Here is a 20,321-nt window from a genome sequence, read left to right on the forward strand (position 1 = left end):
CCCGTTCAGTGGGACTCTGTGCCCGAGGTGGGATGCAGGGCTGCTGGGGGACACGGTGCGCCCAGGCTGGGATGGGGAGATGCCGGCAGACACGGTGCGCCCGGGCTGGGATGGGGAGATGCCGGCAGACACGGTGCGCCCAGGCCGGGATGGGGAGATGCCGGCAGACACGGTGCGCCCGGGCTGGGATGGGGAGATGCCGGCAGACACGGTGCGCCCAGGCTGGGATGGGGAGATGCCAGCAGACACGGTGCGCCCAGGCCGGGATGGGGAGATGCCGGCAGACACGGTGCGCCCAGGCTGGGATGGGGCGATGCCAGCAGACACGGTGCGCCCAGGCCGGGATGGGGAGATGCCGGCAGACACGGTGCGCCCAGGCCGGGATGGGGCGATGCCGGCAGACACGGTGCGCCCAGGCCGGGATGGGGAGATGCCGGCAGACACGGTGCGCCCAGGCCGGGATGGGGAGATGCCGGCAGACACGGTGCGCCCAGGCTGGGATGGGGAGATGCCGGCAGACGCGGTGCGCCCAGGCTGGGATGGGGAGATGCCGGCAGACACGGTGCGCCCAGGCTGGGATGGGGAGATGCCGGCAGACACGGTGCGCCCAGGCTGGGATGGGGAGATGCCGGCAGACGCGGTGCGCCCAGGCTGGGATGGGGAGATGCCGGCAGACACGGTGCGCCCAGGCTGGGATGGGGAGATGCCGGCAGACACAGTGCGCCCAGGTTGGGATGGGGAGATGCCGGCAGACACAGTGCACCCAGGCTCTGTGCTCTGTACAGGCTGCAGCGCAGCTGAGAGAAGGGAAAGGGGATGGATTCTGGATAGAAAAGCACCTCTGGCATCTCCCCCACACACCATCGGACCATGTGCCATAGCCTGACGGGTTTGTGTCCCTCTGCCAAAGGCCACTGTGGTTAGAAACTGTGTGTGCCAGTGGCTCCCGGAGCCACAGCCACTGCTAAGGCCTCGCTCCCTGCTCCAAGTGCCAGAGCCCGGCTTTGCCCTGGGGAGGAGGGAGGCGGGGGAGGAAGGTTCACAGCCCTTAGCTGCTGGGGACACTCTGGAATTACGTTGCTGTGCGTACCAAAGGCTTCAGAAAAGGGGATTTCAGCACCACCAAGGCCTGTGGGCATTCATCCACCTGTACCTGCACCAGCAGCACCAAAACCACAGCTCCTTACCAGGAACATGGCCATGAAACCAGGAGGCAGTGAGGACATGGGACAAGGGGCGGGCAGGACGGGCAGGACGGGCTCAGTGGGCAGCTCCAGGCTGCTGTAGGGGGCTGTGGGACTCGGGGAGCCCTGAGGTTCCCTCACCTGTACTTGAGGGGGAACATCAGCGCCAGGAGAGCCCGGCAGGCGTCAGTGAGCCGCTGGTAACTGCTGGAGAGAAACAGGATCTTGTGCTCGGTGAGCGCCGCGCAGAACAGATACAGCACATTGGTGATGCCTGGGAGAGGGGGAGAGAGTGCTCAGAAATGGGGGTTCCCCTCCACACCCCGCCAGAGACTGTGAATTCCCCCCCAGGCTGGATCCCACTCCCCACCCACAGGTTCTGCACAACCGAAGAGCTCAACATCCCCCAAAGAGCCACTCTGGGGTCACCCAGGTACGTCCTCCCCAAGGAACCCCCTTTCAGAGAGGTGTCAGCAGTTCGGTTGAGCACCAGTGTCCTTCAGTTGGGGGCACAAGGGCAAGGGTAGCACCTCATAGAACAGTTTGGGTTGAAGGGACCTTCCCAGCTCCCCCAGTGCCCCCCCTGCCATGACAGGGACATCTTCAGCAGCTCAGGGTGCTCAGAGCCCCGTCCAGCCTGGCCTGGGATGTCTCCAGGGATGGTTCATCCACCACCTCTCTGGGAACCTGGGCCAGGCTCTCACCACCCTCAGGGCAACAATTCCTTCCTCATGTCCAGCCTGGATCTCCCTCCTTCCTCCAGGCACCCTCTCCCACCACCCGGACTGCTCCCCATGAGACGTGGCCACATCCCTGTGTCCGTGTGGGCAGAGCTGCCCATCTCCTGCCCTCCTGGGGAAGGCAAAGCGGGGCCGGGGGGGTCGATCCGAGGCGGCCGCGGCTGGAGCAGAGCCCTGAGCTGGGAGGCGGCGTGCAGGGAACCCAAGCCCAGCAGCCGCCAGCTGGCTCGGGGAGCGCCCCGGTGGGGAGGGGACGTGGGGACGAGTCTCACCGAGCTGGCGGAAGAGCAGGGCCACGCTGCAGCTGCTGACGGGGAGCGAGTCGTTGATGGGGGTCTGGATCACCTGCCTGTCCCCGGCTCCCAGAGAGATCGTCCTCTGCAAGAGAACACACACCCGGTTGCTGGGTGTCTGCACGAGCGAGGGCTGAGCACCAGCACCCAGGGGAAGGCAGTCACCTCGCCGAGCCAGTGACACCCCCAGTGCCCCCGGTACACAGGGACAGGGTGACCATGTCCTCGGCACAACCCTTGTACCCATCACGGCAGCGTGTCCGGCCGCGGCACAGAGGCACGGCTGCTGCAGCACGAGGAGTGAGAGCATCCTGCACCAACACACATCGTGCGCTTGGCTGGGGCCGGGGGCTGCGGGCAAGAACGAGACCTGACCAAAAAATGGTGGTCCCGGCCAGCACAGGCAGCTCCTTCACAGCTGATAGAGTCACAGAATCATGTTGGCTGGAAAAAACCCTCCAGATCATGGAGTCCAACTGTTCCCCAGCCCTGTCCCTGCCCCATGTCCTGAGAACCTCCTGTCCGTCTGTCCAGCCCTCCAGGGATGGTGACTCCAGCACTGCCCTGGGCAGCCTGTTCCAATGCCCCACAGCCCTTTGGGGAAGAAATTGTTCCCACATCCAACCTCAACCTCCCCTGGTGCAACTTGAGGCCGTTTCCTCTGCTCCTGGCGCTTGTTCCTGGGGAGCAGAGCCCGACCCCCCTGGCTCCAAGCTCCTTTCAGGCAGTTCAGAGATCAGAAGGTCTCCCCTCAGCTCCTGTTCTCCAGCTGAACCCCCAGGTCCCTCAGCCGCTCCCATCGCACTTGTGCTCCAGCCCCTCACCAGCTCCGTTCCCTCCTCTCCACTCGCTCCAGCACCTCAAGGCCTTTCTTGGCGTGAGCGGCCCCGAGCTGCCCCCAGGTGGCACAAGCCCCCAGCACAGTGGACCCCACAGCCGGGGGGAACTGCCCTCTGTGCCACTAAAGGAGCAGCCCCAGTGCTGCAGCTGCTCCCATGGTCCAGGCAGCGTGCACGGGCCCTGACGGCTCCTGGGAAGGACAGAACGGGCACAGTCTCCCTGCTTCTTTCCAGTACAATCTTTCCTTAGATCTAAGCTCATTCCCATTGGCACAGGGAAGCCTGGATGTCCCCAGTCTCTCCAGGCTGCAGAGTTTGGAACGACCTGATCACCACCCCTCTTCTCCTCTTGCTGCACCTCTCTAGGGAAAACCCTCCCGGCCCCCCAGGCTGTTTGTGCTGCAGGAGCTCTGCAGGTCCCCAGCCCCACTGCTCACGCAGGGTCCCAGAGCAGATCACACAGGATCCCAGGGCTTTGAATGGCTCAGAGAAGGAGACTCCACACCCGCTCTGGGCAGCCTGGGCCAGGCTCTGGCACCTCCCAGCACACAAGGTTCTGCTCATGTTCACATGGAGCCTCCTGTGGTTCAGTCTGTGCCCGTTGCCCCTCACCCTGGTGCTGGGCACCACTGAACAGAGTCTGCTCCATCCTCTGACACCCCCCTGACATATTGATCATTGATCACATCCCTCTCAGCTTCTCTTCTCCAGCTCAGCAGCCCCAGCTCTCCCAGCCTTTCCTCACACAAAGATGCTCCAGACCCCTCAGCACCTCCCTGTCCCTCCCTGGACTCCTCCTCTGCAACCTCAGGTTTCACCACAACCCCCTCCCCGCTCAGCCCCCGCAGCCACAAGAGCCAAGGCCCCTGTATCCACCAGAAATCCGCTCCTCAATGTTCCATCCTGCACTGCAGAACCGACACCCTGAGCAAGGTGTCCCCGCAGGGGCCACCGTGTTGTCACAGCCCCAGGGCAGCGCTCGTGGGGACGCAGAGTGCAGGGATGGGGGATCCCACCCTGCCCAGGCCTGGGGACACGTCCCCCCTGTCCCCCTGTGCCACACGCAGACACACGGACACCCCGGGGTGCCCCTGAGCAGCCGTGCCCGGGCCCCGCCGCTGCACCTCGCGCCACCTTTGGGGACAATAAAAGCGTGGTGGCTAATGAGACAGACCCAAGGAAAGAAAAGGTGTGCGTACCGCTGCTTCGTCCTCCGCGTCAGGCTGAGATAGAGACAGACAGAGACAGCACAGTCAGTTAGAGACACACAGGGACAGCGGGAGCGACAACACGGGCTGAGGCCAGCGACAAGCAGGGACCGGCACGGCGGGGAGGAGAAACGCACACACACACATACATGGGGCAGGAGCAAGAGCTACGACACTGGGAAAGAGCGGTGGGACACAGTGGGAGGACAGGTAGAGCATGGCGAGGGAAGTGCCACCAAACTGTCCTCCCTGGAGCACGCTGCTCGTTCCCACAGCGCAGAGCCACCCTGCCACAACCGGGAGGTGACCACCAACTGTGCCCCAAAGCGCTGTTCGGCGAGGCACAGCGGCTCGAGGCTGTCCTGGTGCCAACAGCCTCTCCTGGCCCGTGCTGCCGCGTGCGTGTCCCCCGGGAGGGACCAGCTGCGGTGGGACAGGCCCGGGAGATCCACAGGGACGCTCCCGCGCTCGCCTGGGACAGAGCAAACCCGGGACACCCGGCCCGGAGCCACAGCCCTGGGTGCGGGCAGCACCCGATCTCTGCTCCAGAGGACGGGACATGACGGCACCGTCCTGCTCCTGCAAACATGGGGAGCGCTGCGGGCCCTCCCGGGGATGCGTCGCTCTGGGTTATCAGGGGAAGCACCAAACCTTTCACAGAATCACAGGAGGGTTTGGGTGGGAAGGGACCATGATGAGCAATGAGCAGGGACATCTTCAGCAGCTCAGGTTGCTCAGACCCCGTCCAGCCTGGCCTGGGATGTCTCCAGGGATGGTTCAGCCACCACCTCTCTGGGAACCTGGGCCAGGCTCTCACCACCCTCAGGGACAACGGTTTCTTCTTTTCCCTCTGACGCCCGTGACGCAGCTCAAGGGGCAGAAAGCGCCTGCAAGCAGCCTGCGCAGAGACACGGGTTCAAGGCAGCACCTTCCGCAGGGTCACGGCTGCGGTGGGGGCAGAAACCTCTGTCTGCAGGGACCTGTGGTGCTGCCCGGCCCTGCAAAGGTTCCTGAGAGAAGGAGATGGTATGTTTTGGCGAGGAAAGCAGAGCTCAGCTGAAGGGGAAGAGCCCCTGGAGGAGACAAGCGCCCGTCCATGGCTGCGCTCCACGCATTAGTGCAGCACAAGGCTCCAGGACGTTTCGCTGCCTCCTGTCCCCGGGTCCAGCCGGGCTCCCTCCACTCCTGCCAGCTCCACCAGCCCGTCCTCACCCGTCTGTGGTCACACGAGGGGACAGGGCCTGGCTGGAGGCACCCACGGCTCCGAGGGACAACGGGAGGGTTTTCTGACAGACCCAGCCCTGGGCGCACGTGAGGCCGCTGCTCCTCAAGCCCCATCCATGGGAGATGGAGGCCACGCCAAGCACCGGCCAGGGTTGTGAGGACAGAGCTCCAGGCTGCTCAGCCGGCACAGGCCGGCCTGGCCTGGCCAGTGTCCCCAGAGCTGCCCCGTCCTCGCTCTCACAAGTGGCCCGTGACCACTCCTGAGCAGCTCCCCGGGCAATGGGACAGGCGTGAGCGGAGCAGCGGGACCTCCCCGAGCAGGAGTGACCAGAGACCGTGGCGATTGTTTGCACAGACCCATCGGTGACCACGTAAAGCAGCTGCTGGTCAAATCCCCCCACGCTCCCTCCTGGAGGGGACGAGGGCCCAGACCACGCTGCCCGGTCACAGCAAGCTGCAGCGAAGCGAAGCAGCAAGATCTCAGCTGATGTGGTGCTGAGCGGCTCCAAACCCCAGAAGAGGTCTGTTGTTTCTACTCTTCAGCGCTTGGGAAGGCACTGCCTGCGCAGCCATGCAGCCGTGCCCTGCGGCGGCTCCTCCGGCAGCGCCGCGGTGAGCCGGGCTCTGCCATGGCCAAACAGCCCTGCCCTGCTCCCCCAGCGCAGCAGAACCAGACAGAGCCCAGCAAACACCCCGCTCGGGGGCAGCAGCAGCGGGGGGGGGAAGGGGCCGGGCACCCACCTGCGCTCCCCCGGTGATGGGGATGGTGCACGTCAGCAGGTTCCCGATGACGTTCTCCAGGGACACGCTCAGGCCGTCCACGTAGATGGTGTAGATCAAGCCCAGGCTGTTCTGGAGAGGGGAGCACAGCGCAGCTGAGCACCGGGGTGCGGCTGAGGAGCCCCACTGCACGAGTGGCTCCCAGGGCTTGTCACCAGGCTGTGACAGCCACCTCTGCACAGAAACACGATGTGAGGGATCGGAAGGGCCCTGGAAAGCTCATCCAGTGCAATCCCCTCATGGAGCAGGAACACCCAGCTGAGGTTCCACAGGAAGGGGTCCAGGCGGGTTTGAATGTCTGCAGAGAAGGAGACTCCACAACCTCCCTGGGCAGCCTGGGCCAGGCTCTGACACCCTCACCCCCAACAAGTTGCTTCTCATATTCAAGTGGAACCTCCTGTGTTCCAGTTTGCACCCATTGCCCCTTGTCCTGTCACTGGTTGTCACCCAGCAGAGCCTGGCTCCATCCTCCTGACACTGCCCCTTTCCATATTGATCCCCAGGAATGAGTCCCCCCTCAGTCTCCTCTTCTCCAGCTCCAGAGCCCCAGCTCCCTCAGCCTTTCCTCCCACGGGAGATGCTCCACTCCCTCCAGCATCTTGGTGGCTGCGCTGGACTCTCTCCAGCAGTTCCCTGTCCTTCTGGAGCTGAGGGGCCACAACTGGACACAATATTCCAGGTGTGGTCTCCCCAGGGCAGAGCAGAGGGGCAGGAGAACCTCTCTGACCTACTGACCGCCCCCTTCTAACCCACCCCAGGTCCCATTGGCCTTCCTGGCCACAAGGGCCCAGTGCTGGCTCATGCTCACCCTGCTGTCCCCAGGACCCCCAGGTCCCTTTTCAGCGCTCTCCAACAGGACACTCCCCATCTTATAATGGTACCTAGGGTTGTTCTTGCCCAGATACAAGACCCTACACTTGTCCCCCTCTTGGTTCCAGTGCTCAAGGTCTTCCCCCCAGACCTGCCGTGGTGACTCCTCATCAGCAGGACAGGATAATTAATCAGCCAGCGCTCAGTTTGCCACCAGCCAGCAGCACCGAGCCCACCAGCGCCATCCCAAACGTGTCCCTGGGCCAGAGCTGAGCAGGAGCAGCAGGGGGTTCAAAACCTCCTGGTCAGAGGTGCCTGAGAACAGATGGGTTTCCCCGCACCCCTGAGCACCCCGCTCCCTGCGGGTTCACATCGAGTCTCACAAAAACCCCATGCGAGGGATGGGAAGGAGCCCAGGGCTCCACCGAGGCTGGGCCCGCTCTGCTCGGACAGGGCCCTTCACAACACCCTTAGCTGCTGGTTAACAAGCCGGGTGGTCAGCGTAGGGCCCTTCCAACTGAAATAGCCCATTCTGCTCTGTTTGGGAAGCAAGACCAGCTCCAGCACAGAGGCTTTGGAGAGAATGGGCCGGGCAGCTCCTGCTCACTGGAGTAACGGAGTGAGGAGGAAGGTCATGAAGAGAAGGAGAAGGAGAAGGAGAAGGAGAAGGAGAAGGAGAAGGAGAAGGAGAAGGAGAAGGAGAAGGAGAAGGAGAAGGAGGAGGAGGAGGAGAAGGAGAAGGAGAAGGAGAAGGAGGAGGAGGAGGAGGAGGAGGAGGAGGAGGAGGAGAAGGAGAAGGAGGAGGGGAAGGAGGAGGGGAAGGAGGAGGAGGAGGAGGAGGAGAAGGAGGAGGAGAAGGAGAAGGAGAAGGAGAAGGAGAAGGAGAAGGAGAAGGAGAAGGAGAAGGAGAAGGAGAAGGAGAAGGAGAAGGAGAAGGAGAAGGAGAAGGAGAAGGAGAAGGAGAAGGAGAAGGAGAAGGAGAAGGAGGAGGAGAAGAAGAAGGAGAAGGAGAAGGAGGAGGAGGAGGAGAAGGAGGAGGAGGAGGAGAAGGAGGAGGAGGAGGAGGAGAAGGAGGAGGAGGGGGAGGAGGAGGAGGAGGAGAAGGAGGAGGAGGAGGAGGAGGAGGAGGAGGAGGAAGAGAAGGAGGAAAAGAAGGAGAAGGAGGAAGAGAAGGAGGAGGAGGAGGAGGAGAAGGAGAAGATAGAAGAAAGGAGAAAGGAGAAAGGAGACAGGAGAAGGAGAAAGGAAGAGAAGCTCCATGCTCAGAGACCTCCTGGGGACACCCAGTGACATTCTGGGGTTTGTGTCACAGCTAAGGGAGAAGTGGCCCAGATCACCAGGCCTGTAGAGCTCTTGTCGCTCGCCTGTTCCTCAGAACTCACTGAGGTGAATCACTCAAGCAACCGAGCGCTGCAATCAGGCAGCCAAATGCGCAGTGCCAACGTGACCGGGCCTCCTCAGGAACCAGCCAGGGAGGATGAGCCGTCCCTCCCTGGACTCTCTGCAGTGACTCCTTGTCCTTCTGGAACCGGGGAGCCCAGCACTGGGCCCAGTTTTGCAGATGGGGAGGAACAACCTCCCTGAGCTGCTGCCCACACTCTTCCTCACCCCCCAGGTACCACTAGTCTCTGGGCACATCGCTGGCTCGTGTCACCCTGTTGTCACCCTGTTGTCCCCAGAGCCAGCAGCTCAACCAGCTTTGGCCCAGCAGGAGAGCGGCCCGGCCGACCTCGCTCTGCTGGAGACGACGAGCAGCTCCTGCGATGTAGGGAATTCCAACTCCACGAAGGCCATCCAAGACGGGAGGACAACTACACGATCAACGGTTTGCAACGAGGGAAATGTGGTGGTGATCCAGGCTCATTTCTACTCGTATGCACCTGTGCTGTTAAAAGCCACCGCCAGACACAGAGCTTGACCCCATCTCAGGCAGCTTTCCCCACAGAACACCCCGGCTTTCTTCCTGGGAGGGTGGGTGAACACTGGCACCGGTTCCCCATGAGCTGTGCAGCCACCATCCTCAGAAATGACTCAAACCCCACGTGGACGGTCTCCAGGACACCCTGCTCGAGCAGGGCTGGAGCAGGTACCTCCAGAGCCGCCTCCAGCCTCCATGACCTGCTTTGGGGTGTGAGTCCGCAAGGCCCCAAGTTTGTGCTGTTTGAAGCGGCTCCAGGCCAGAGAACAGAGCGATACAGTGATATTTCCACCCTGACAGTTATTAATGCCTGGAGCCCGCTGCGGCTGAACGCCCCGAGGGAACAGCATGTGCTCCCATTCACGGAGCTGGCTGCGAACAGGAGGTTCAAGAACAGAAGGGAGCCCAGAGGCGACGTCCTCGCCGCGGGAGGGAACAGGAGGGACACGGGCTGGCCCGCTGGAGAACGCTGCCCTCTCGTGAGCCCAGCGCCCGGGCGAGCTCAGGAGAGACTCCCGCCCTGCCCGGGACCGGGGGAGCAGCCGGGGGGGCCCACACGTCCCCCTGCAGAGCCGCGGACACAATGCGCACCGAGGCCGTTTGTAAAGACGCCAGCTCACAGCCCGGGCCCTCACCAACCCTTTACAGCCACATAACGCAGCGCGTGTAAAGAAAACAGAGATGGCCAAGATAAACGCCCCGGCAGGAACGGGCTGTTCTCCACAGGTTTGCCGTGAACAAAACCGGGTCGAGGCCGCCAGCTGCCGCGTCCCGGTTTGCCACCCGGGTTCACTGCGCAGCCGCTGACCTGGCTCGGGGGGCTGGCTGGGGATGGGGGCCGGGCAGCTCTCCCCACGGGTGCTGTGCCAGGCGGCTCCTGCTCCTGGCAGCCACTGCGCAGCTCCTGGTCGCTCCCAGAACCCGAAAATCTCCACTAACGTTGCTCCCCCAGCCCCAGCGCCCACACTCACCCGGAACACCTCGGCGTGGTCCAGCCGTGACACCAGCACCAAGCTCTTGGGAGCAAAGAGCTGTGCGGGTTGAACAGGAGACGATGGCTCCTCTTCCTCCTCCTCGCCATTCCTGGGGTGGCTCTGAGGCTGGGGAGACACGTCAGCCAGGTCCTGGGGTCACAAACAGGCTGATCCTCTCTCTCCCAAACCTCTGACATGGGGGCCAGGGTTCCCCCGACACGGGGAGAGCAGGAACCACCGGCCCACGCCAAGGGCAGCCCCGTGCCGCTGCCCAGCCCGCCCGGCGCCGGTACCTGTGCGCTCTCCACGGCCTCCCAGAAGGTGAAGCAGGCGCAGTAGTGCCGCTCCGAGTTGATGTCGGTCAGCACGGCCACGAAGAAGGTGGGGGGGTTCCTCTTGGTGAAGAGCTGCCAGCCGCTGGGCTGGCAGAACTGCAAGAGACGGCAGGGATGGTGCTCAGGGGGCTGAGCTGCCCCTCGTCCCCCGGCATCGCCGTGGGGCCGGGGGTTCCGCGGGCTGGACGGTGAGAACACAAATCACTGGGTACCGACAGCGCTCAGTACCGGCTGCGGGGACAGGGAGCTCAGGGTGGCAGCACCTCACCTATGGAGGACTGAGGGAGATGGAGCCGGGCACCCTCTCCGGCACCCGTGGCTCCCAGGGCGTGGGGGGAGCGCCGGCCAGAGGCTCTACCCTGCTTTTGGCTGGGGTAATGTTAATTTTGTTCTCAGTACAGTTAGTGCTGCGTTTGGATTTCTATTGAGAGTGATGTTGATAACGCGCTGATTTAGCTGCTGCTGAGCAGTCAAGGACTTTTCAGCTCCTCACGTTGTGCCAGGGGCACAAGGAGCTGGGAGGGGACACGCTGGGACAGCTGACCCCAGGGACGCCCCACACCATCGACGTCACGCTCAGTATGGGTATGGGGAAGGAGCAGGAAGGGGACATTCAGAGTGACGGTGTCTGCCTTCCCAAGTCACCGTCACCTGTGACGCATCCCCACTGTCCTGGGGACGGCTGAACGCGCCCGCCATGGGAAGCGGGGCACGAATTCCTCATTTTGCTTTGCTTGCGTGTGCAGCTTCTGCTTTACTTACTACATGGGCTATAACTCAACCCACGAGTTTCTCACTTTTACCCTTCCGATTCTCGCCCGTCCCACCGGCGGGCAGTGAGCGAGCGGCTGCGTGGGCTCAGCTGTCAGTTGGGGTTAAACCACCCCAGGCTCCTGGTCCCTCTCGGTGGGGACAGCAGGACAGGTGACGGGTGACAGGACACGGGCGCTGCCCCGGGAGGTGACACCGCTCCCTGGGGCCGGCCGTGGCTGCACCAACACCCACTTCAGGCAGCTCCGAACACGGCTGTACGGGTTTCTGGGGACTTTCCAAACGCCCTCCCCGGGCTGGTGGGTAATTCCAGCCAGCGGCCCGAGGACTCCCCCTGGGTTTCGAAGCCTCAAGGGATTTTTCTCTATTTCCTCAGTGTCTGCATGTGGCTGGTAGAATCACAGAACCACAGGATGTCCTGGGCTGAAGGACCCACAGGATCATCAGTTCAACTGCTGTCCCTGCACAGGACACCCCACAGGTCACCCCGTGTGTCTGAGGACGCTGTCCAGTCTCTGCTTGAACACTGTCAGGTTGGGCCGTGACCCCTCCCTGGGAGCCTGTTCAGTGTCCAGCACCTCTGGGGAAGAACCTTTGCCTCATGTCCCACTGACCCTCCCGGCACATCTGCTGCCGTTCCCTGGGCTCTGTCACTGTCACAGAGCAGAGCTCACCCTGCCCCTCCTGCTCCTGCTGCGGAACCTGCAGCCCATGAGCTCTGCCCTCAGTCTGCTCTGCTCCAGCTGAGCAAACCCAGGGACTGCAGCCGCTGCTCACACGGCTTCCCCTCCAAACCTTCACCACTTCATGGCCTCCTCTGGACACCCTCCAGCAGCTTTTTATCCTTTCCATCCTGTGTCCCCAGCCCTGCACACAGTGAATGCCCCAGGTGAGGCCGCAGCAGTGCGGAGCAGAGCGGGACAGTCCCTGCCACATCCGCCCCTGCAAACCTGCGTCCCGGGGCCTCTCCCTCCTGCTGCCGCTGTCACATGTCACCCCGCGCTGTCCCCTGCCTGCTCCCCAGGTGAGTGCACAGCGCTCTCTGCCAACACCAGAGCTCCTCTCCCCCTGGGCTCCAGAGTGAGCCCACAGCTCTGTGCAAACACCCCCAGAGCCGGCAGGAAGCAGAGCACAGCACACCAAGCGCTGCCTGCGGGACATGGGGTCCAGCGCCTCCTGCTGCTGAGAGGGATGGACGGACGGACGGAGCGGCCGCAGCTCCAAGCCTTCCCGGCGGGGACTGTCACATACAGGCCAGAGTCGGGGCCAGGGGTGCTCATCCACAGGCCTGAGCCATGAAGTGTGGACCCCCGGGGCTGCTCCTCCAGCAGAGAACCCCGGGAGGACATCGGCAGGCACTGGAACAGGCTGCCCAGCGAGTGTGGAGTCACCATCCCTGGAGGGGCTTAAAAGGCATTGAGATGAGGTTCTCAGGGACGTGGGTTAGTGCCAGAGTGAGGTTATGGTTGGACTCGATGATCCTGAGCGTCTCTTCCAACTGAAATGATTCTGATTCTCTAACACCATCGCTCTCTGCTCCGCTCTCCGGTCACACCAAGGAGCCGCAGCCCATTCCACAGGCAATTACACCACCGTTAAATGGGCGCAGGGAAACGATGGCACAACACAACCACGGACACACCAGCACCTCTTCACTCGGGTCACAGCTGCCCAGCCGAGGCACGGCTCTGTCACCCCCTGCCCTGGGCCCAGCGGGACCATCGCAGCCCTCGGTCCCCCACGGGACGGACAGGAGCTCCAAGCAGCCAGCGCTCTGCCATGGACACAGGGAGATCCATCAGCTCCCTAAACCAGCGCTGCGGAGAGGACAGGTGACTGCGAACCACAGCAGGGGACACCCGGATCGGTCACAGCGCTGGGGCAGGCGGCTCTGCCCGTCTGTGCCCTGGAGCCGCTTCAGCCCCGTCTGATTGCACCCGCTGCTCCCTGAGCCATTTATCGCGCAGCAGGCACACAAAGCAGCCACCTGTTCATACAGCAGGAGGCACTCGCATGTCTGACCGCCCCAGCCGCTGCCCGTTCAAACCAGATCCTCTAGGAAGGACAAACGTCCCCCGTGACAGACGGGCGCACATTGGCTGAAACAAGAGCCCTCCAGAAGCAACCCGACCATGGTCGATGGTGGTACCGTGGCGCCCTGCAACACTGCGGGTGACACAGGTAAAGCAGACTGAACGATGGACCCCATGCAGAGCTGAAGATCTGTGTGTGCAAGAGGGAGCTCGTCACCCACCCCTGCCCAAAATCAGCCCCGGGGTGGGAGGATGCTCACCCTGCACCCCTGGGGAGCGACTGTCCCCTGGGATGGGGACCTCGGATCCTGGGGCAGTTCTGGGCCCCTCACGCCAAGAAAGGCCTTGAGGTGCTGGAGTGAGTGGAGAGAAGGGAACGGAGCTGGTGAGGGGCTGGAGCACAAGTGTGATGGGAGCGGCTGAGGGAGCTGGGGGGTTCAGCTGGAGAACAGGAGCTGAGGGGAGACCTTCTGATCTCTGAACTGCCTGAAAGGAGCTTGGAGCCAGGGGGGTCGGGCTCTGCTCCCCAGGAACAAGCGCCAGGAGCAGAGGAAACGGCCTCAAGTTGCGCCAGGGGAGGTTGAGGTTGGATCTGGGAACAATTTCTTCCCCAAAGGGCTGTGGGGCATTGGAACAGGCTGCCCAGGGCAGTGCTGGAGTCACCAGCCCTGGAGGGCTGGACAGACGGACAGGAGGTTCTCAGGACATGGGGCAGTGCTGGGGTGCGTTATGGTTGGACTCAGTGATCTGGAGGGGCTTTCCCAACCAAAATGATTCTGTGATTCTGTGATTCTATCCTATGACACAACCACCCACGAGCAGCCTGAAGACCTGGGCACCCTCATGCTGTGTCACACAGATCGGTGGCACTGTGGGACAGGGGGACATGAGGACCAACCCAAACAACACTGTGACCAGCACAGGGGTGGGATCCAGACAGGGAAGGGGGATCCACCAGCCCTCAGTGGAGCACAGAAACCAGCACAACCCACGGGCCCCAGTTTGCGCTGGGATCTCCGTCCCACCGCACGCCCCTCAGCCGGCGCCACCGCGGGCACTGCAAGCAGTGACCCTGGACGTGAGAGCCGCCGGTCACAGCCCGAAGCGGGGTCCCTGCCTCGGTTTCCCTGCAGTAACACCCAGCTCTCCCAGTGCCCCAAGGCCTGGAGACCCCCAGCGTGTGGGGCTCGGGGCTGTGCGAGGGGAGGACGCTGCAGCAGAGTCACGTTCACACCCCATGTCTCTCCGCAGGAACTTCCACCCACTAAAATGGGCTATTTTGTTTGGAAACGCTGTCAGACTGCGCAAGGGCAGAAGCTACAAATTCCTGCTCCCTGCACGCACCAGAGAACCTTCTCCCCCAAAAAGCCACTAAAAGGAACAGAGCGGTGACCGCAGTGTGATGTGCAACCCAAACCCCCGGGGCAGGCTCTGCCCGATTTTCAGAAGCTGCTGTGGCCTGGGCGCAGTCCTGCTCAGCCCGGACCCTCCGGACAGCCCCCGGCTCCCAACGGGACACGCTCCCATTGCTGGAATTCCAGAGATTTTTTGGCTGGACAGTTTGACCCTTGGGAAAAGAGCAGCTTTCCTCTTTCCTTGGGACAGCTCCCAAGTCCCCTGCAGACAGGCGGGAACACTAACCAGACCTAGAGTATGTGCTTCTGCCTCAGCCAAGACAGCGCAGAGCAGTCCCAGATTGCGCCGGCGTCAGGGTGAGCACGCGATGGGGAGGTGAACCGGCCACGCTCACCCGCGGGCACGCGGCACGATTTGGTGGCCACGGCGGTGACTGCCGAGGCCACGGCCCTGGGACGGGGCAGAGGGATGAGATGGGGACCAGGGACGTGTCCAGCTTGACACCCTCCGCTCCTGCCACCATTTAAGGCAGGGTTTTGGTGAAGCCCGACACGAGAGCTTTGGATGGCACACGGCACGGTGCTGCTCAGCCTCCAACAGGCACGGCTCGCGTGGGAGCGCCCCGCACCGAAGGTGGGGTGACACCAGCTGGGGACAAGGCCACAGAACGGGGCAGGAGCTGAGAGTCCGGACGGGCAATGGGGGTGGCCGCAGATCCACCACTTGGGAAACCAGCACTACATCACTCAGGGAACTTGCCCAGGCCACAAAATGAGTGGCCACTGGGCCACCACCCCTTGGCTACCCAGAGACTGCCCAGGCCAGCGATCCCAACGCTCGGTGACATGTTCTAGGAACACAAGCTGCCAAGGCCACTCTCCCAGCTGGACGTGATGACCCTCACAGGTCCCCTCCAACCTGAGCGACTCTGTGATCCTGTCCTGTGATGCACAAAGCCCCAGGGACGTGCAGGGACCTGGAACGCCCTTTGCTGCACCAGGCACCCCGGGCTCCCTCGCCAAAACACCCCTGGCCAGGGCTGATGCTCGGACGCCCTTGGGTGAGCCTTCCTGGCCGGTGGCTCGGGCTGGCCTGTCCCAGCGGGAGGTGACACCTCCGGGGGCACGGGGGCTCTCGGCTCTCCCTGACTGTCACACTCCGGCCCCGCAGCACCGGCACCTCCCGGCACAGCAACGGCACCCGCGAGGCCGTGGGGAGCAGCGTGGGGAGAGCCCCAGTGCGGCACGGACGGGACTCCTGAAGCCTCGTCCCTCTCTGGTTTTGTCCTCTGCTGTACTTCAGCTGGAAGCAGGGGTGGAGGAGGAGAGAAGCCTGAAGGGGGCTCAGTTAAGGAGTGCAAAGGGTCTGGAGAAGCAGCAGCCTGAGTCACTCGCCCTGGCCGCAGCGCAGCAGCAGCTCGACTCCTTCAGAGCTCCCGGCAGCACCACGGCGGCAGGGACGGTCCGAGAGGAGCTTCTGCTCAAATTTAGCAACGAGAACAATCCCTTGATCCTCGATCAGCTAAAAAGCTGGTTTGTGAAGAACCCACAGCATGACCAGTTCCACTGGGTGTGTCGCTTCACGGGCACGACCCGGCAGCATCGCAGCCTCCGAGGGCTCCCGGCAGCTGGGGAGCGTCTCCCGAGGGCTGGGGAAGGGACACGGGGCCGGCGGCTCCTCATGGGTGGATGCAAACAGAGCACACCCAGCCCTGCGAGGGTGGGGAGGGCAAGGAGGGCGAGGAGGGCGAGGAGGGCAAACTGCTGCCGCCAGCCCGGGGAGCAGAGCGGTTTGCTGTGTGGACAGGTCGGACAACAGCAGAGCCCTGCTTCTTGTGATGGGGACATTTACACTGATGCTCTCGGAGCGCTCCAGCTTCCGCCGGTCCCCGAGGAGGGGAGCACAGCGGGCAGGAGAGCAGCAAGCGCCGGGCAGGGCGAGCGGCAGCGACCGTCTGGGTCCAAACGTGTTCAGAGCTGTGCTGGGGGCAGGTGGGAACCCCCGTCTCATGAGGGTCAGACCCCGTGGTGCCCAGCAGGATGTGTGCACACAGTGTCACCATCCCCGCGGTCCCGGTCCCGAGGGACAGCACACTCACCAGCTCGATGCCCTGGGGAAAGGGGTTGTCCTCCCAGTCCTTCTCCGGGAACCGCTGCAGGATCTGGCCCTGGCCATCCCCGCTCCCTGCGGAGACAAGAGCGGGTCAGCGGGAGCAGCACCGGCAGCACCACAGCCCCGACGCGCTGGCACGCGTCACCGCGTCACCTCCACGGGTACGGCAGCGCAGAGCGACCCCGGCCCCTTCCGCAAACACGGCTGGGTGGCAGCGCTGCCCACGCCAGCGGGAAAAGCGGCGATTTCCATCCAGTCACGAGCAAACAGCTCGCAAACCCCTTATCTCGAGCTGCGTCAGAGGCAAAGCAGAAGTGCAGCTGATCGCAGGTCGTAGGCTTCGTTCCTCGCGTTGCTAACGCACATCACACACACAGATTTGGAGCCACGTTCACTGCTCGTTATCTACAAGCTGGCACTTGACCTTTTCTCCAAACAATGGCACGGCGCTGCTCGGCGTTATTTTCGGGCTCCCCTGGAGCTGCCGTTTCCCTGCGGTTTCACGGCGGCTGGAGCGGCGGCGCTGCTGGGGGCTCCCACCCACGCCTGGCACCAGCCCCAACACAAACCTGCTGTGCACCGGACCCGGCCCGAGCCAGCCGGCTCTCCTGGAGCCACCAGCTCACGGGACAGCCTGAAGTGACGGTCAAACCAGCCCTGGAGCTCAGGTCGCTCTGGTTGCACTCACAGAGCCTGCAAGGGGGAAAAGCTTCTACATCAGCCACATCCCATCAGCGACAAAGCTGCTCACGGTAAAACCTGCCCCGGTGCAGGAGGCTGCGAACTGGGAGTGCTGAGAAGGGTTGAGCTTGGAGCCAGGCTGGGCACAGCCGGGAAGGCAGTGGCCCCAGGAAGCGGGACCTCAGTCCCCACAGAGCTGCCAAAGGACGGCTGTGACCACCCAACGTCCCGGGGGACGACGGCCTCTGATCATCCAACCACAGGATGGGGTGGAAGGAACCTTGAAGTTCTTCCAGTCCCCCTGCCATGACAGGGACATCTTCAGCAGCTCAGGTTGCTCAGAGCCCCGTCCAGCCTGGCCTGGGATGTCTCCAGGGATGGTTCAGCCACCACCTCTCTGGGAACCTGGGCCAGGCTCTCACCACCCTCAGGGACAACAATTCCTTCCTCATGTCCGGCCTGAATCTCCCTCCTTTAGTTTAAAACCATCACCCCTTGTCCTGTCACAACAGCCCCTGCTCTAAAGTCTGTCCCCATCTTTCTTCTTGGCCCCGTTTCAGTCCAGAAAGGCCACTCTAAGGTCTCCCTGGAGCTTCTGTTCTCCAGCTGAACACCCCAGCTCTCTCACCTGTCCCCAGCAGAGCTGTTCCAGCCTCGGGTCATTCCTGGGGCTCCTCTGGCCCCTCTCCAGCAGGTCCATGTGTGTCCTGTGCTGAGGACCCAGAGCTGGACCAGCACTGCAGGGGGGTCTCAGCAGAGCGGGGCAGAGGGGCAGGATCCCCCACACCCGCTGCCCATGGGGTTGGTGACACAGCCAGGACACTGGTCCCTCACAGCAACACCTGCTGCCTGCGGGAGCACCAGGACTCCGCTCCCCCTGCGGCACAGCCGGATTTCGGCCCTGGGGGGCAGGAGGAGCCTCCCCAGAAGCGGCACCACCACGGGGCTATTTTGGGCACCCAGCCCTATTTCCAGCGCCTCGCTCACCACCAGCCGGCCACAGCTGAATTTAGCAGAACAAGGCATCAGAAAAAATGCCACTTATAGTCTGCAGCCCAAAATGGAAAGGTCAGTGCCAAGAAAACACTGTCAGGTGTTGGGTTAACCAAATCCCCCCCCGTGCCCGGGCAGGTCCCACGTGCTGCTGACAGCGTCGGTCACCGCACGGCGCTCACAGCCAAACCTGCCTTCCCCAAGCACCATGGCCTGGCTCAAGTGTCACGGACAGGGAAATCCTTTCAGACACACGTCAGACCTGTGGCTCGCTGGGCGCCCGCGACACCGGAGCCCCGTCCTGAGCGCACGTCTGCACCCGCTCGCAGGGGAAACAGATACGAGGTCATGTACTGTGATTATTTAATGGCTGGACTCGATGGTGAAGGTCCCAGAACCGCGGCCCCCAGGCTGTTTGTGCTGCAGGAGCTCTGCAGGTCCCCAGCCCCACTGCTCACGCAGGGTCCCAGAGCAGATCACACAGGATCCCAGGGCTTTGAATGGCTCAGAGAAGGAGACTCCACACCCGCTCTGGGCAGCCTGGGCCAGGCTCTGGCACCTCCCAGCAAACAAGGTTCTGCTCATGTTCACATGGAGCCTCCTGTGGTTCAGTCTGTGCCCGTTGCCCCTCACCCTGGCGCTGGGCACCACTGAACAGAGTCTGCTCCATCCTCTGACACCCCCCCTGACATATTGATCATTGATCACATCCCTCTCAGCTTCTCTTCTCCAGCTCAGGAGCCCCAGCTCTCCCAGCCTTTCCTCACACAAAGATGCTCCAGAGCCCTCAGCATCTTCCTGTCCCTCCCTGGACTTTCTGCAGTGACTCCTTGTCCTTCTGGCACTGGGGAGCCCAGAACAAAGCTGACTCCTCACCGTCCCAGCCTGGGAACACACGTGTCCCTGTCCCCCGCCGCCCCAGCCTTCCTTCCTGCCCCCTGTCCCCCAGCGCACCGACCCACGGCGACACCTGCCCACCGCTCCGGGGCAGCCGGTCACCATCTGCATTAGCGCTCAGCTATATTTGGACGTTTATGAGATGTTATCACCATACAGGAAACTCTAAATAAGCAAAAAGTTAAACACTCAGCTGACACCAGCCAAGCAGGCGACCTTAACCCCAGGCAGGCCGGTGTGGGGAGCGCGGCCATGCTGGGAACAGCCGGTGCTTGGGCTGGGGGGTACGGCCAAGCCAGAGACTCCCCATCACCCTCCCGTCCTGGTGCCACAGGCCATGCCGGTCTGTGCCGAACCACTGGGACACCACTGGGTCCGGCCAGCGAGGAACCAACCGTGCAGTGGCTCAGCTGGAGAACAGGAGCTGAGGGGAGACCTTCTGATCTCTGAACTGCCTGAAAGGAGCTTGGAGCCAGGGGGGTCGGGCTCTGCTCCCCAGGAACAAGCGCCAGGAGCAGAGGAAACGGCCTCAAGTTGCGCCAGGGGAGGTTGAGGTTGGATGTGGGAACAATTTCTTCCCCAAAGGGCTGTGGGGCATTGGAACAGGCTGCCCAGGGCAGTGCTGGAGTCACCATCCCTGGAGGGCCGGACAGACGGACAGGAGGTTCTCAGGACACGGGGCAGGGACAGGGGTGGGGAATGGTTGGACTCCATGATCTGGAGGGGCTCTTCCAACCAACGTGATTCTGTGATTCTGTGATTCTGTGACTGTCCAGCACCTCAGGAGCTGGATCATCTCTGTGGAGCTGCTGCGACAATGGAGGGAGGAGAGGTTTTTTCGGCAAAGCACCTTGTTCAGAACAAGCCCCTTCCCAGCCCTCCCAGTCGAACCGCTCTGCTCTCCGGTTACCGGAACACGGGGGTGTTTCACCACGCCACACGGCACAACCTGTGCTGTCAGTGTCAAGAAACGAGCGCTCCTGCGGGTCTGACACAGCCCCATGGCCCCAAACCTCGACCATTTGCCGTGACGAAGTTCAGGGGAACGTGGGGCTCGCGAGTCCTCAGCACAGGAACACGAGCTCCAGCACTGACAGATCGCGGAGTCCTCAGCACCGGAGCGCAAGGAGCTCCAGCACTGACAGATCGCTGAGTCCTCAGCACCGCAGCGCG

At 62.9% G+C, this 20,321-nt stretch overlaps 1 protein-coding gene across 11 annotated transcripts in view; it reads right to left on the minus strand.

The window, feature by feature from the left end:
- Positions 1–20,321, minus strand: part of SBF1 (SET binding factor 1) — an 87,118-nt gene that overhangs the window by 28,635 nt on the left and 38,162 nt on the right. For 7 of the 11 annotated variants that reach the window (XM_071803583.1, XM_071803586.1, XM_071803580.1 and 4 more), the window contains exons 2-7: positions 16,564–16,649; positions 10,264–10,401; positions 9,968–10,120; positions 6,230–6,340; positions 2,197–2,302; positions 1,326–1,458 (exon numbers count right to left, since the gene is read on the minus strand). In XM_071803583.1, coding sequence (XP_071659684.1) covers positions 1,326–1,458; positions 2,197–2,302; positions 6,230–6,340; positions 9,968–10,120; positions 10,264–10,401; positions 16,564–16,649 — 727 coding nt within the window. The remainder of the gene's footprint in view (positions 1–1,325; positions 1,459–2,196; positions 2,303–6,229; positions 6,341–9,967; positions 10,121–10,263; positions 10,402–16,563; positions 16,650–20,321) is intronic. The other 4 variants (XM_065839256.2, XM_071803587.1, XM_065839230.2 and 1 more) reach the window with 1 other exon arrangement.

The sequence above is a fragment of the Patagioenas fasciata genome, chromosome 1, assembly GCF_037038585.1.
Source record: "Patagioenas fasciata isolate bPatFas1 chromosome 1, bPatFas1.hap1, whole genome shotgun sequence".
Classification (NCBI taxonomy): Eukaryota; Metazoa; Chordata; class Aves; order Columbiformes; family Columbidae; genus Patagioenas; species Patagioenas fasciata.